Here is a 12,733-nt window from a genome sequence, read left to right on the forward strand (position 1 = left end):
GGACAATAAATAGCTGCAGGGTTCTTCAAAATTAGACAGGAGCAGCATGAGTGGGTGGAGTCAGGCTCACACAGACCCAGAGTTTTAGTTTAACATAGAAACATAGAAGGTAGGAGCAGGAGGAGGCCAGTCAGCCCTTCGAGCCTGCCGTGACATCCAACTCAATAGACTAATCCTGCTTTCTCCCCGTAACCTTTGATCCCATTCGCTCCAAGTTCTCTATCTAGTCACCTCTAGAATAGATTCAATGTTTTGCCATCAACTACTCCTTTTGGCAATGAATTCCACAGGTTCACCACTGTTTGGGTGAAGGAATGTCTCCTCATCTCCATCCTAAATGGTCTACCCCAAATCCTCAGACTGTGAACCCCTTGTTCTGGACACACCCACCATCAGGAACATCCTGCCTGCATCTACCCTGTCCAGTCCTGTTAGAATTTTATAAGAGCCCATGAGATACCCCCTCACTGATCTGAACTCCAGCAAAAACAATCCTAAAATCTAAAATCTTACTAACAACTGAGGTCCATTCATTTCCTCTGCCATTTCTTTGTTCCCCCTTACTCCTTCTCCAGCCTAATTTTCCAGAAGTCCGATGTCCACTCTTGCCTCTCTCTTACCTTCTTAAAAAAACTCATGGAACACAGAACTGTACAGAACAGGAATGGGCCCTTCGGCCCACAATGTTGTGCCGAACAAGGTACCCAATTAAACTCATCCCTTCTGCCTGCCTTGGTCCATATCCCTCCATTCCTTGCATATTCGTGCGCTTATCTAAAAGCCCCTTAAATGTCCCTATCACGTCTGCCTCCACCACCGCTGCCAGTGTGTTCCACTCTCTGTGTAAAAGTCGTGCCCCTCACATCTCCTGTGAACTTGCCCCCCTCACCTTAAACGCATGTATTAGACGTTTCAACCCTATCTACGTATCTCATCATTTTATAGACTTCTATCAAGTCTCCGCGCAGCCTCCACCGCTCCAGAGAAAACAACCTGAGTTTTTCCAGGATCTCCTTATAGTTCACACCCTCTAACCCAGGCAGAATCCTGGTAAACCCCTTCTGCACTCTCTCCCCAAAGCCCCCACATCCTTCCTGTAACGTGGCGAACAGAATTGAACACAATTCTCTAAGTGCGGCCGAACCAAAGTCTTTCCAAGCAGCAACATGACGTCCTGACTCTTGTACTCAATTCCCCGACCAATAAAAGTGAGCATGCCATACGCCTTCTTTACCACCCTATCTACTAGGGCGGCCACTTTCAGGGAGCTACCGACTTGAACCCCAAGATCCTTCTGTACATCAATGCTGTTCAGGGTTAACTATATACTTTACTTTAACATTTGGTCTCCCAAAGTGCAGCACCTCACACTTGCCCCCGTTAAACTCCATCTGCCATTTTCCCACCCTTACCTGCAACTGAGCTACATCCTGCTGTATCCTTTGACAAACTTCTGCACTATCCTGAACTCCTCCGAATTTTGTATCATCTGCAAACTTACTAACTCACCCATCTACATTTTCATCTACTTCATTTATATCACGAACAGCAGAGGTCCCAGTACGAATCCCTGCAGAACACCGCTAGTCAATGGATCTTCAGCTTGAGAAACACCCTTCCACCAATACCCTCGGTCTTCTACGGTCAAGCCAAATCTGAATCCATGTGGCCATGTGGGTCCCATTAATTTTAATCTTCTGGATGAGCCAACCATGAGGGACCTTGACGAAAGCCTGACTGAAATCCATGCAGCTGACATCAACAGCTCCACCCTCATTGATCACCTTTGGGCCCTCCTCAAAAAATTCAATCAAGTTAGTTCGACATGATCTGCCCTTTCAAAGCCACACTGACTCTCTATAACAAGGCCATGCTTTTTCAAATGCGTGTAAATCCCATCCTAAAGAATACATTCTTATAGCTTCCCAACCACTGACCGAAACGTCAGCTTTTGTGCTCCTAAGATGCTGCTTGGCCTGCTGTGTTCATCCAGCTCCACACCTTGTTATCTGGGATTCTCCAGCATCTGCAGTTCCCATTCTCACTGATGAGAAACTCACTGGGCTATAGGTTCCTGGATCATCCCCATTTCCCTTCTTGAACAGAAAAACAACATTAGCTACTCTCCAATCCTCTGAGACTTCTCCATTAGCTAGCGAGGATAAAGAGATCTTGCAATCTACTTTTATATTACTAGCTCGCTTACCCTCATATTCTCCCGTCTTGTTACTTTATTTTAGCTTATCCTCTACTGCTGTTTGAAGGCTTCTCAATCCTCTGGCCTTCCACCAATCTTCACCACATTATATGCCTTGTCTTTTGCTCCTGAAGTGGTTGTGTCGTAGGCCCTCAGTTCCATTGCAATCAGCCTGGTAGAACATGATCCAGTTTTTCAGATTCACAAGTTTGTCAGACATGCTGGTATTTGGAAACTCTATCAAGTTACTAGGAACATTGACTGAGAACAGAATTTCAGCAGCAAGACATGTAGCTTTCCTTCCTGAATCTGGAGGCTGCCAACGGAATTCTAAGTCCAGAAAGGATTGCTAGACAATACATATTCCCCCCCACCGCCCCACCTTTAGTCTTTTCAAAACCAGGTTTTCCCAGTAATTAAGGCAATAAACCCATATTTTATCTCCTTAAAAGCTTTGCTCGGCTGTTTTCTCCAAAGTTATTTGACTTTGCTGCAAGCGGTGGTTGACTTACAACACACATTATTGTTAACTTCACTTCGCAGTGAAACCCTGTTTAACCCAGAAAATGTCCAAACTACACTATACTTCGCAATTTTTCCACACAATCCTTGAATATTCTGTCTAGATTCTCAATGGTTTACATCTCGTTGCACAAAAACATCCAAAAAGGTTTAAAACAACATTCCCATTTTTGTTTCAACTTCATCTGAGTATCAATATAAAGTTTTTTTTGAAAAAGAGCTGCATTAATTGCTATAAACTTATTAAGTTGGGATAAATTCCTATTGCTGCTCTGAGCCTGTTAAACCTGAGAGGTGATGATGATTGAAGACCACATGAAAGGAGGATGGGGGAGAACAGTCACATGGTGGTGGGTGATGTCTCGCAAGTGAGTTTAGGAACATGACTTATCCCCACTGGATAGTCAACATCTACTGAAGAAAGCAGAAGGGAGGCTGGGGTTGGAGGAAGCAGCTGTGCACAGCAGTGAATAGATCAAAGCACAGGCCAGACCCCAACCTGTGTGCAGTGTATCTAAGAGATATGATGCGTGCCTGCAGAGAGACACACAGACCTGTACTCCCTCAATGGCCTTCCTTAAATAAGGAGAGCAGAACTGTGCTTGATACTCCAGGAGCAGGTGGTACATGGGGGCTCTGACCTGAACTCATCATTAGGTGGTGACTGGGATTGGGACCACAAGAGTGGGAGTCAGCCATTCAGCACCTCGAACCTGCTCCATCATTCAGCGTGAATGATTTTCTGCCTTGGTGCTATTTTCCCCACACCATTCCTTGATAACCTTATCTTGAACAAGCTCAAAGACAGAGCCTCCGCTGCCCTCTGAGGCAGAGAATTCCAAAGAGTCCCCAGCCTCTGAATGAAGAAATCCTTAATCCAAAATGGCCAATCTTTTATCCTGAGTCTGTGTGTCTCCTGGTTCAAGAAGACCTAGGGGAACGTCCTTCCTACGTACCCCCTGGCGAGCCCTGTCACAATTTTAGTATCCTTCGATAAGGTCACCTTTCACTCTTCTGAACTCCAGATAATCCCAGCCTGGTCTCCTCAATCTCTTCTCGTGAGACAATCTCATCATCCCAGGGATGAGGAACCTCTGCCACACTCTCTCAATGGCCTTCCTTAAATATGGTGAGTAGAACCGTACTTGATACTCCAGGAGCAGACCAACGGAAGCTTTATGCAAATGCAGCAAGATACTCCCTGCTCCAGTCCTAACACAGTTATGATTGACATACATTGCCCTCCCAAATTGGTCACCATACATTGATGCCTGTTGTTACTGACTCAGGGTAGAGGTTACCCATCTAGATTGGACAGAAGGTCACACTTTGGATATTGCCATGACTACAGAGTTGGGAATTAGGAATGGGCCACTCAGCCCTTCTAGCCCATGTCGCCACAACATGGCAGACAATGTCATTTCGGGGACATAAATCCTTGGCTTGCTCTTCCCAACCTCCTTGCACTTAAGAGGCATTCTCCAATGGATTTTGATGTTGAAGTTCTCTCTCTGCACCCACTCACCAATCTCCCTCCATGGTCCACCAACCACCATCGTGATCCACCCATTCCATGGGCCTGGAACTAGGACACACCCACAAAGTGGGTGTGACCACAGGAAGACACACCCTCGTGTGGGCGTGATCACAGGAGAGCACCCACAATTGGGCGGGATCACAGATGGCACACCCTCAGTTGGGCGGGGCGAGGAGAACACCTACGTGTGGGTGGGACCGCGAGATGACACGTCCTTGAATGGGCGGGGCTGCAACGTGACACCCCTTCACACGGCTGGGCGGGGCGGAGTGGGCGCGTCCGAGACGGCTGGAGCATAAGTGGGCGGTGCTTTAACATGACACCGCCAACAGGTGGGCGTGGCGGAGTGGTGACACGCCCACGGGTGGGCGAGGCTGTGGCAACGCTGGAGCGTGGGACACGCCCACAGGTTTAATCGCCCTCCCACAAACCGACAGTGATTGGAAAGATAATAAAATGTGAGGCTGGATGAACACAGCAGGCCAAGCAGCATCTCAGGAGCACAAAAGCTGACGTTTCGGGCCTAGACCCTTCATCAGAGTGATTGGAAAGGGCGAGGCTTTGAGACCCGGTGGGCGTGTCTGAAATCCGAACACGCCCACCAGACGGGCGGGGACGGATTCACCATCGGGCAGCGTCGTGAGATGACGTAGGCTTCGCGTGGCGTTGACGGCGCGGGCCTCGCGAGATCCTTCCCGCCCCTCCGACGGCCCCGTATTTAAGGGGGAGCGCGCAGGCGCGGCGGCTCCAGTAGTGGCGGTTGGCGGCGGCGGGTGGGTGTGTTGTAGAGGGGGCAGGGCCGGCTTTTGCTATGTTCAGCTGGATGGGGAAGGACGCGCGGCGCAAGAAGGAGCCCGAGCTCTTCCAGACGGTGAGCGACGGCCTCAAGCGGCTGTACTCACAGAAGCTGCTGCCGCTGGAGGAGAGCTACCGGTTCCATGACTTCCACTCGCCCGCCCTGGAGGAGGCCGACTTCGACAACAAGCCCATGGTGCTGCTGGTCGGCCAGTACTCGACCGGCAAGACCACCTTCATCCGGCACCTGATCGAGCAGGACTTCCCCGGCATGAGGATCGGGCCCGAGCCCACCACCGACTCCTTCATCGCCGTCATGCACGGCGAGCAGGACGGGGTGGTGCCCGGTAACGCGCTGGTCGTCGACCCCAAGAAGCCCTTTAGGAAACTCAACGCCTTCGGCAACGCCTTCCTCAACAGGTAACGGCCCTCAGCGGCCCCCCCCCCCCCCCCCGGGTCCCTGTCCAGTCCCTTATCACCCCCCGGGGTCCCTGTCCAATCCCTTATCCCCACACCACCCCCCCCCCCCCCCGGGGTCCCTGTCCAGTCCCTTTCTCTTCTCTTCCCCCCCCCCCATCTGCCCTCCCCCTCAATCCTCCAAAGCCTCTTCCCCTCCCCCACAGCCACTTTCCTCCCCCTTCCTCCTCCTCCTCGCTCCCCCTCTCTCTTCCCCCCCTCCTCCTCGCTCCCCCTCTCTCTTCCCCCCCTCCTCCTCGCTCCCCCTCTCTCTTCCCCCCCTCCTCCTCGCTCCCCCTCTCTCTTCCCCCCCTCCTCCTCGCTCCCCCTCTCTCTTCCCCCCCTCCTCCTCGCTCCCCCTCTCTCTTCCCCCCCTCCTCCTCGCTCCCCCTCTCTTCCCCCCGCTCCCCCTCGCTCCCCCTCTCTCTTCCCCCCCGCTCCTCCTCGCTCCCCCTCGCTCCCCCTCTCTCTTCCCCCCCGCTCCTCCTCGCTCCCCCTCGCTCCCCCTCTCTCTTCCCCCCCGCTCCTCCTCGCTCCCCCTCTCTCTTCCCCCCCGCTCCTCCTCGCTCCCCCTCTCTCTTCCCCCCCCGCTCCTCCTCGCTCCCCCCCGCTCCTCCTCGCTCCCCCCCGCTCCTCCTCGCTCCCCCCCGCTCCTCCTCGCTCCTCCTCGCTCCCCCCCGCTCCCCCCCGCTCCCCCCCGCTCCCCCCCGCTCCCCCCCGCTCCCCCCCGCTCCCCCCCGCTCCCCCCCGCTCCCCCCCGCTCCCCCCCGCTCCCCCCCGCTCCTCCTCGCTCCCCCCCGCTCCTCCTCGCTCCCCCCCGCTCCTCCTCGCTCCCCCCCGCTCCTCCTCGCTCCCCCCCGCTCCTCCTCGCTCCCCCCCGCTCCTCCTCGCTCCCCCCCGCTCCTCCTCGCTCCCCCTCTCTCTTCCCCCCCGCTCCTCCTCGCTCCCCCTCTCTCTTCCCCCCCCCGCTCCTCCTCGCTCCCCCCCGCTCCTCCTCGCTCCCCCCCGCTCCTCCTCGCTCCCCCCCGCTCCTCCTCGCTCCCCCCCGCTCCTCCTCGCTCCCCCCCGCTCCCCCTCGCTCCCCCCCCCGCTCCTCCTCGCTCCCCCCCCGCTCCTCCTCGCTCCCCCCCGCTCCTCCTCGCTCCCCCCCGCTCCTCCTCGCTCCCCCCCGCTCCTCCTCGCTCCCCCCCGCTCCTCCTCGCTCCTCCTCGCTCCCCCCCGCTCCTCCTCGCTCCTCCTCGCTCCTCCTCGCTCCTCCTCGCTCCTCCTCGCTCCCCCTCGCTCCCCCTCGCTCCCCCTCGCTCCCCCTCGCTCCCCCTCGCTCCCCCTCGCTCCCCCTCGCTCCCCCTCGCTCCCCCCCGCTCCCCCCGCTCCCCCCCGCTCCCCCCCGCTCCCCCCCGCTCCCCCCCGCTCCCCCCCGCTCCCCCCCGCTCCCCCCCGCTCCCCCCCGCTCCCCCCCGCTCCCCCCCGCTCCCCCCCGCTCCCCCCCCGCTCCCCCCCGCTCCCCCCCGCTCCCCCCCGCTCCCCCCCGCTCCCCCCCGCTCCCCCCCGCTCCCCCTCGCTCCCCCTCTCTCTTCCCCCCCGCTCCTCCTCGCTCCCCCTCTCTCTTCCCCCCCGCTCCTCCTCGCTCCCCCTCTCTCTTCCCCCCCGCTCCTCCTCGCTCCCCCTCTCTCTTCCCCCCCCGCTCCTCCTCGCTCCCCCTCTCTTCCCCCCCCGCTCCTCCTCGCTCCCCCTCTCTTCCCCCCCCGCTCCTCCTCGCTCCCCCTCTCTTCCCCCCCGCTCCTCCTCGCTCCCCCTCTCTCTTCCCCCCCGCTCCTCCTCGCTCCCCCTCTCTCTTCCCCCCCGCTCCTCCTCGCTCCCCCTCTCTCTTCCCCCCCGCTCCTCCTCGCTCCCCCTCTCTCTTCCCCCCCGCTCCTCCTCGCTCCCCCTCTCTCTTCCCCCCCGCTCCTCCTCGCTCCCCCTCTCTCTTCCCCCCCGCTCCTCCTCGCTCCCCCTCTCTCTTCCCCCCCGCTCCTCCTCGCTCCCCCTCTCTCTTCCCCCCCGCTCCTCCTCGCTCCCCCTCTCTCTTCCCCCCCGCTCCTCCTCGCTCCCCCTCTCTCTTCCCCCCGCTCCTCCTCGCTCCCCCTCTCTCTTCCCCCCGCTCCTCCTCGCTCCCCCTCTCTCTTCCCCCCGCTCCTCCTCGCTCCCCCTTTCTCTTCCCCCCCGCTCCTCCTCGCTCCCCCTTTCTCTTCCCCCCCGCTCCTCCTCGCTCCCCCTTTCTCTTCCCCCCCGCTCCTCCTCGCTCCCCCTTTCTCTTCCCCCCCGCTCCTCCTCGCTCCCCCTCTCTCTTCCCCCCCCGCTCCTCCTCGCTCCCCCTCTCTCTTCCCCCCCGCTCCTCCTCGCTCCCCCTCTCTCTTCCCCCCCGCTCCTCCTCGCTCCCCCTCTCTCTTCCCCCCCGCTCCTCCTCGCTCCCCCTCTCTCTTCCCCCCCCGCTCCTCCTCGCTCCCCCTCTCTCTTCCCCCCCGCTCCTCCTCGCTCCCCCTCTCTCTTCCCCCCCGCTCCTCCTCGCTCCCCCTCTCTCTTCCCCCCCCGCTCCTCCTCGCTCCCCCTCTCTCTTCCCCCCCCGCTCCTCCTCGCTCCCCCTCTCTCTTTCCCCCCCGCTCCTCCTCGCTCCCCCTCTCTCTTCCCCCCCTCCTCCTCGCTCCCCCTCTCTCTTCCCCCCCGCTCCTCCTCGCTCCCCCTCTCTCTTCCCCCCGCTCCTCCTCGCTCCCCCTCTCTCTTCCCCCCGCTCCTCCTCGCTCCCCCTCTCTCTTCCCCCCGCTCCTCCTCGCTCCCCCTTTCTCTTCCCCCCCGCTCCTCCTCGCTCCCCCTTTCTCTTCCCCCCGCTCCTCCTCGCTCCCCCCTTTCTCTTCCCCCCCGCTCCTCCTCGCTCCCCCTCTCTCTTCCCCCCCCGCTCCTCCTCGCTCCCCCTCTCTCTTCCCCCCCGCTCCTCCTCGCTCCCCCTCTCTCTTCCCCCCCGCTCCTCCTCGCTCCCCCTCTCTCTTCCCCCCCGCTCCTCCTCGCTCCCCCTCTCTCTTCCCCCCCCGCTCCTCCTCGCTCCCCCTCTCTCTTCCCCCCCGCTCCTCCTCGCTCCCCCTCTCTCTTCCCCCCCGCTCCTCCTCGCTCCCCCTCTCTCTTCCCCCCCCGCTCCTCCTCGCTCCCCCTCTCTCTTCCCCCCCCGCTCCTCCTCGCTCCCCCTCTCTCTTTCCCCCCCGCTCCTCCTCGCTCCCCCTCTCTCTTCCCCCCCTCCTCCTCGCTCCCCCTCTCTCTTCCCCCCCTCCTCCTCGCTCCCCCTCTCTCTTCCCCCCCCTCCTCCTCGCTCCCCCCTCTCTCTCCCCCGTCGTCCTCCTCGCTCCCTCTCTCCCCCCTCCCCTGGATTACTCCCCACCTCTGCTTTGTTGAAAGTCTGTCCCCCGCTTCGTGTGTGTGGGATTGTCCCCTTTGAAGAAGCCTGCCCACGCTGAAGTTATTAGGAATCCTGAGTGGGCCTGAATAAGTTAATGTGGAGTGGGCTGGGGCTTGGTTTGTGTGGGCTATTCCTTTAAAGGGCCCCCACAGAGCCTTTGAGATTCTGAAGGTTAGTGGGTAAGGATGTTGTCAGCAAGCTGGGAGCAGTGGAGTCTGGATGCCTGGCTGTGGACGGTAGTGTTATCAATTATTAGTCAGATGTTTAATGAGTGGGCTGAGGGTTCTCCTTCAGGAGATGTGTAAGACAGTCTGTTTTTAGTTGGAGGCCTGGGCCAGTCAGACCTTTTTTCTAAAATATACTTTGTTCTTCAAAAATCTTTTTTGTGTATTAACATTGTCACAAATGCAGCATATTAAGTAAACAAACTTTTGAGATTGACACACTCCCAAGAAACCAAATAATCTCTTCAGTGTACAAGACTAATTTACATACATCGAAGCAACAGGGAGAGCTGATAACTGAATAAACCCATGTTTACCCTCAGTAAGACATCAGGCAGTGTCTTTCCCCACTACATCTTGGTAGCAGGAGCTGCCCCATGCTTTAGTGCATCCCTCTGCCTTTGGGACCTGCCCACATCTACAACAGTTGTCGAGGTCAGCTCTTTACGCTGGAAAACGGTGTTTCTGGCAAAGAGCAAGTTTAACAGTTGATGGTCCTCCAGTTGCAGTCAGTGTTTGTCTCTGCGTTCTGGGGAACAGCCTCTGGAGCATGGATCTTTTAAAGGGCAGGTTATTAAACAGTAAAATGTGACAAGTCCCTTTGAAGGGTTGAAAGTCCCTTTTTGTTTACAGCTTTAAAGTCTGAGGTGCTACCTCCAGATGTACTCTTAATAACCTTTAAACCTCCAATTCACACTGCTCTGTCTTGGAACCTGGAGAGTGACTCAGTATTTCCCCCTCTTCCTGCCAGTTGCCTGGTTCCTGAAGGAGCAGCTGAGGCCCCTCTGTTAGGAGTGTAACTAGAAGTTCCCTGTTGGGGTTATGTTTCCTCCCCCTCCCTATAGCTGACTCAGTTGGCCCAACACTGCTACAGCTGGTATGACCTGTTGTTTGCACTGTTTTGGGAGCTTCTCCACAGCAGCAGGATTATACCAAAGGTGGCATGTGGAGAGGCAGGAGCGGGCTGGCTCATGCTTGTGGAGATGTCTCGTGTAGTGAGTGAGCCGCATAGGCTTCTGTTGAGTGGGTATTTGGAGATGCATTTGTCCTTTGTTCTGGTGGAGAAGGAGGTCAAGCCTTGTGACAAACTTAATTTGGATTAATTTGGACTGCTTCACTACTTCTGTCCCAACCTAGTAATCTCTCTCCTCCTTTGAGAATTTCTCTACTTCTGCCTTTACTCAGTTTCTGCTCCATTTTTCAGGAAGAATTCCCATGTCTTGCCACACTGAGTGACACATTTTTCATCTGTTCTTTAAATAGCTGACCCCTTGTTTTGAAACAGTGACCTAATTCCAGAGTCTTCCACAATCCAAAATAGTCTCTCCACCCAGTGAAGGTCCTGCAGGATCTTGTCTATTTCAATTAAAAGTGACCTCTTTTATTCTTAATATGCACGAAGTGGATTTCAACCTTGCTTCTCCAGCCTTTTCTCATAGACTCGTACCAGGAATGGGTGCATTGTCCTAACAAATTTTGGAGTTTGAGGTTGGTGTAGTATAGATGCTTAGCTAGCGTGTTCTGTTAGAGGGAGTGCTGACACAGGAGGAGATGGTGCCCCTGATCCTGTCTGCCTATCTTGGGCAGCGTAGGATCTGGGTGCAGTGGCTGAGATGGCAGTGTCTCTGCACTGCACAGCCCACAGCTGGCATGTGTCCGGCAGTTTGGTTTCGAGCAGGATGTGTGGGAAGTGGAAAAGATAAGGCAAGCAATGTCCTGTGGTGATGGAGAGATTTCTCTAACCTATCATTTACAGGATAGGTGTTGCTGGCTAGGGTTTAGAATTTTCCCTATCCCCAGTACGAAACGAGTTGCCAGCTGCAGTGGGGGTTTAAAGACAATTTTCCGCAGTGCTGTAAGAAGAGCTGATGATTCCAGTCTGGATGTGAGTGGCTCAGTGGGGACCTAGCAGTCTATAGCGTTATGTATGTGCTACTCCTAGCTCTTATAGATGAGCAGAGTTGCTGTCAAAGGAGCCAGGGTAAGTTATACAGTGCATCTTGTAGATGGCACACACTGCTGCCAGACAGTGATTTTGAATAAACCTGTGGGACTGTAACCTGGTGATGTGACTTCTAACTTTGTCAGTGGTAGTGTGTTGAAGGTCCTATGTTACCAGTCAAGCAGGCAGCTTTGTCCTGGATAGTATTAAGCTGCTTGTTACTGTAGGCAATTAAAAGCTAGCCACATTGCTGTTGGTGACCAGGCAAGGATTGCTATTCCCTTCCCTGAAGGGGTTTAGTGAACCAGATGGGTTTTTCTGACACTCAGCCATGAATTCATCAGTGTTGTTAGATTCTTAATTCCATGACTTGCCAAGGTGGGATCCAGTCTGGGTCCAAACAGTACTGGGTTTCTGCATTAACAGCCCAGTGATAATACCACTAGGCCGTTGCTCCCCCTGTGGGGTTCCTGGTCTCTGAACTGATCTGAGCCCTAGTGTTTAAGCAGACCAGTGATAAATAGAACCTCAGGATGTTGGTAGTGGTGGATCTAACTGCAATGTCTGGTGCACTGGTCATTTGAGATAACTGTCTCATTTCTGTGGCGTGAATGTTACTTTCCGATTATCAACCGAGTCCTAGCCTGGATGGTGTCCAGATCTTTCTGCATGAGAACAAGGACTGCTTCAGTGTTCTTGCCACTGCCTCTGAGGAAAACCTAGCTGTAAGCATAATCCTTGCATTTATGCAGCACCTTGCACAATTAATTGATATCACCGTGCAAGTGTGGTCTCTGGTTGCACCTTGAGCTTCACCAGCCACAATCATCTGTCTGCTAGCTGGAGAGCTTTTTCCCTGTGTTTCCATCGACGTCAAATCTGCTAGGTCGCCATGAGGTTGGAGTGTTGTGTATCCTTGAGGCTGAGCTGCATGTGTCGGGCATTCTGATGTGAGCAGTGAAATCAAATGAGCTATACCTTACTGAGCCAGCCAATTTGAATTGCACAGTTGTGACAATTGCACTAATGATTAATCAGGCGGTTGAGATGTTGCTTGAATAGGGGCAAGATGTGAGAGGATGTGCAATGTGATCTGAGCAGGATTCCTTCCTGGCCTTAGCACCTGCCAAGAGACAGCTTCCCTCATGTTCTTGTAGCACTGCTCAGATGAGGCTGTGATATGGCCTCTGGTTGCCTGTTTTGAGTACGATTGAGTAGTTGTTTTGGGGGCCGGTGTGGTCTGATTCCATGGTCTCAGCTGCTGGGTCCTGTCAGAGGCCGAAAAGCAAATACTGTCTGTATGGCAAAACTAAGGCCGCGGAAAGCGTGCATCATCCAGGAATTCCACCCCCTGCCGAAAGAAAATTCCCTGTCCTGGGATTTCATCCAAGGAACTAGTGCTGACTACTCTGACTAATTCTTGGGAGGTTTCTGTATGGGAACCTCTGAGGCATGATGAGAATTTGTGACATCTGCACAATGGAATGTACCAGCTGGAAGCTGCTCCTCAAGCCCCCCTTGCTGTGTCAGTGAGTCTTGAGTCTGCTTCTTGTACAGTATCTGTTATTTCCCTGTTTTAAAATCTGGCTGCCTTGCCAACGTGTTTTGTGATGAGACCTCTTTGTGCATGGGAAGG

At 55.5% G+C, this 12,733-nt stretch overlaps 1 protein-coding gene across 1 annotated transcript in view; it reads left to right on the forward strand.

The window, feature by feature from the left end:
• Nucleotides 1–5,019: 5,019 nt before the first annotated feature.
• LOC125449269 (EH domain-containing protein 1) overlaps nucleotides 5,020–12,733 on the forward strand; it is a 44,323-nt gene continuing 36,609 nt past the window's right edge. The window contains exon 1 of the mRNA XM_059641512.1: nucleotides 5,020–5,471. Within this exon, the coding sequence (XP_059497495.1) occupies nucleotides 5,068–5,471 (404 nt within the window). The 5' untranslated portion in view covers nucleotides 5,020–5,067. The remainder of the gene's footprint in view (nucleotides 5,472–12,733) is intronic.

The sequence above is a fragment of the Stegostoma tigrinum genome, chromosome 42, assembly GCF_030684315.1.
Source record: "Stegostoma tigrinum isolate sSteTig4 chromosome 42, sSteTig4.hap1, whole genome shotgun sequence".
NCBI lineage: Eukaryota > Metazoa > Chordata > Chondrichthyes > Orectolobiformes > Stegostomatidae > Stegostoma > Stegostoma tigrinum.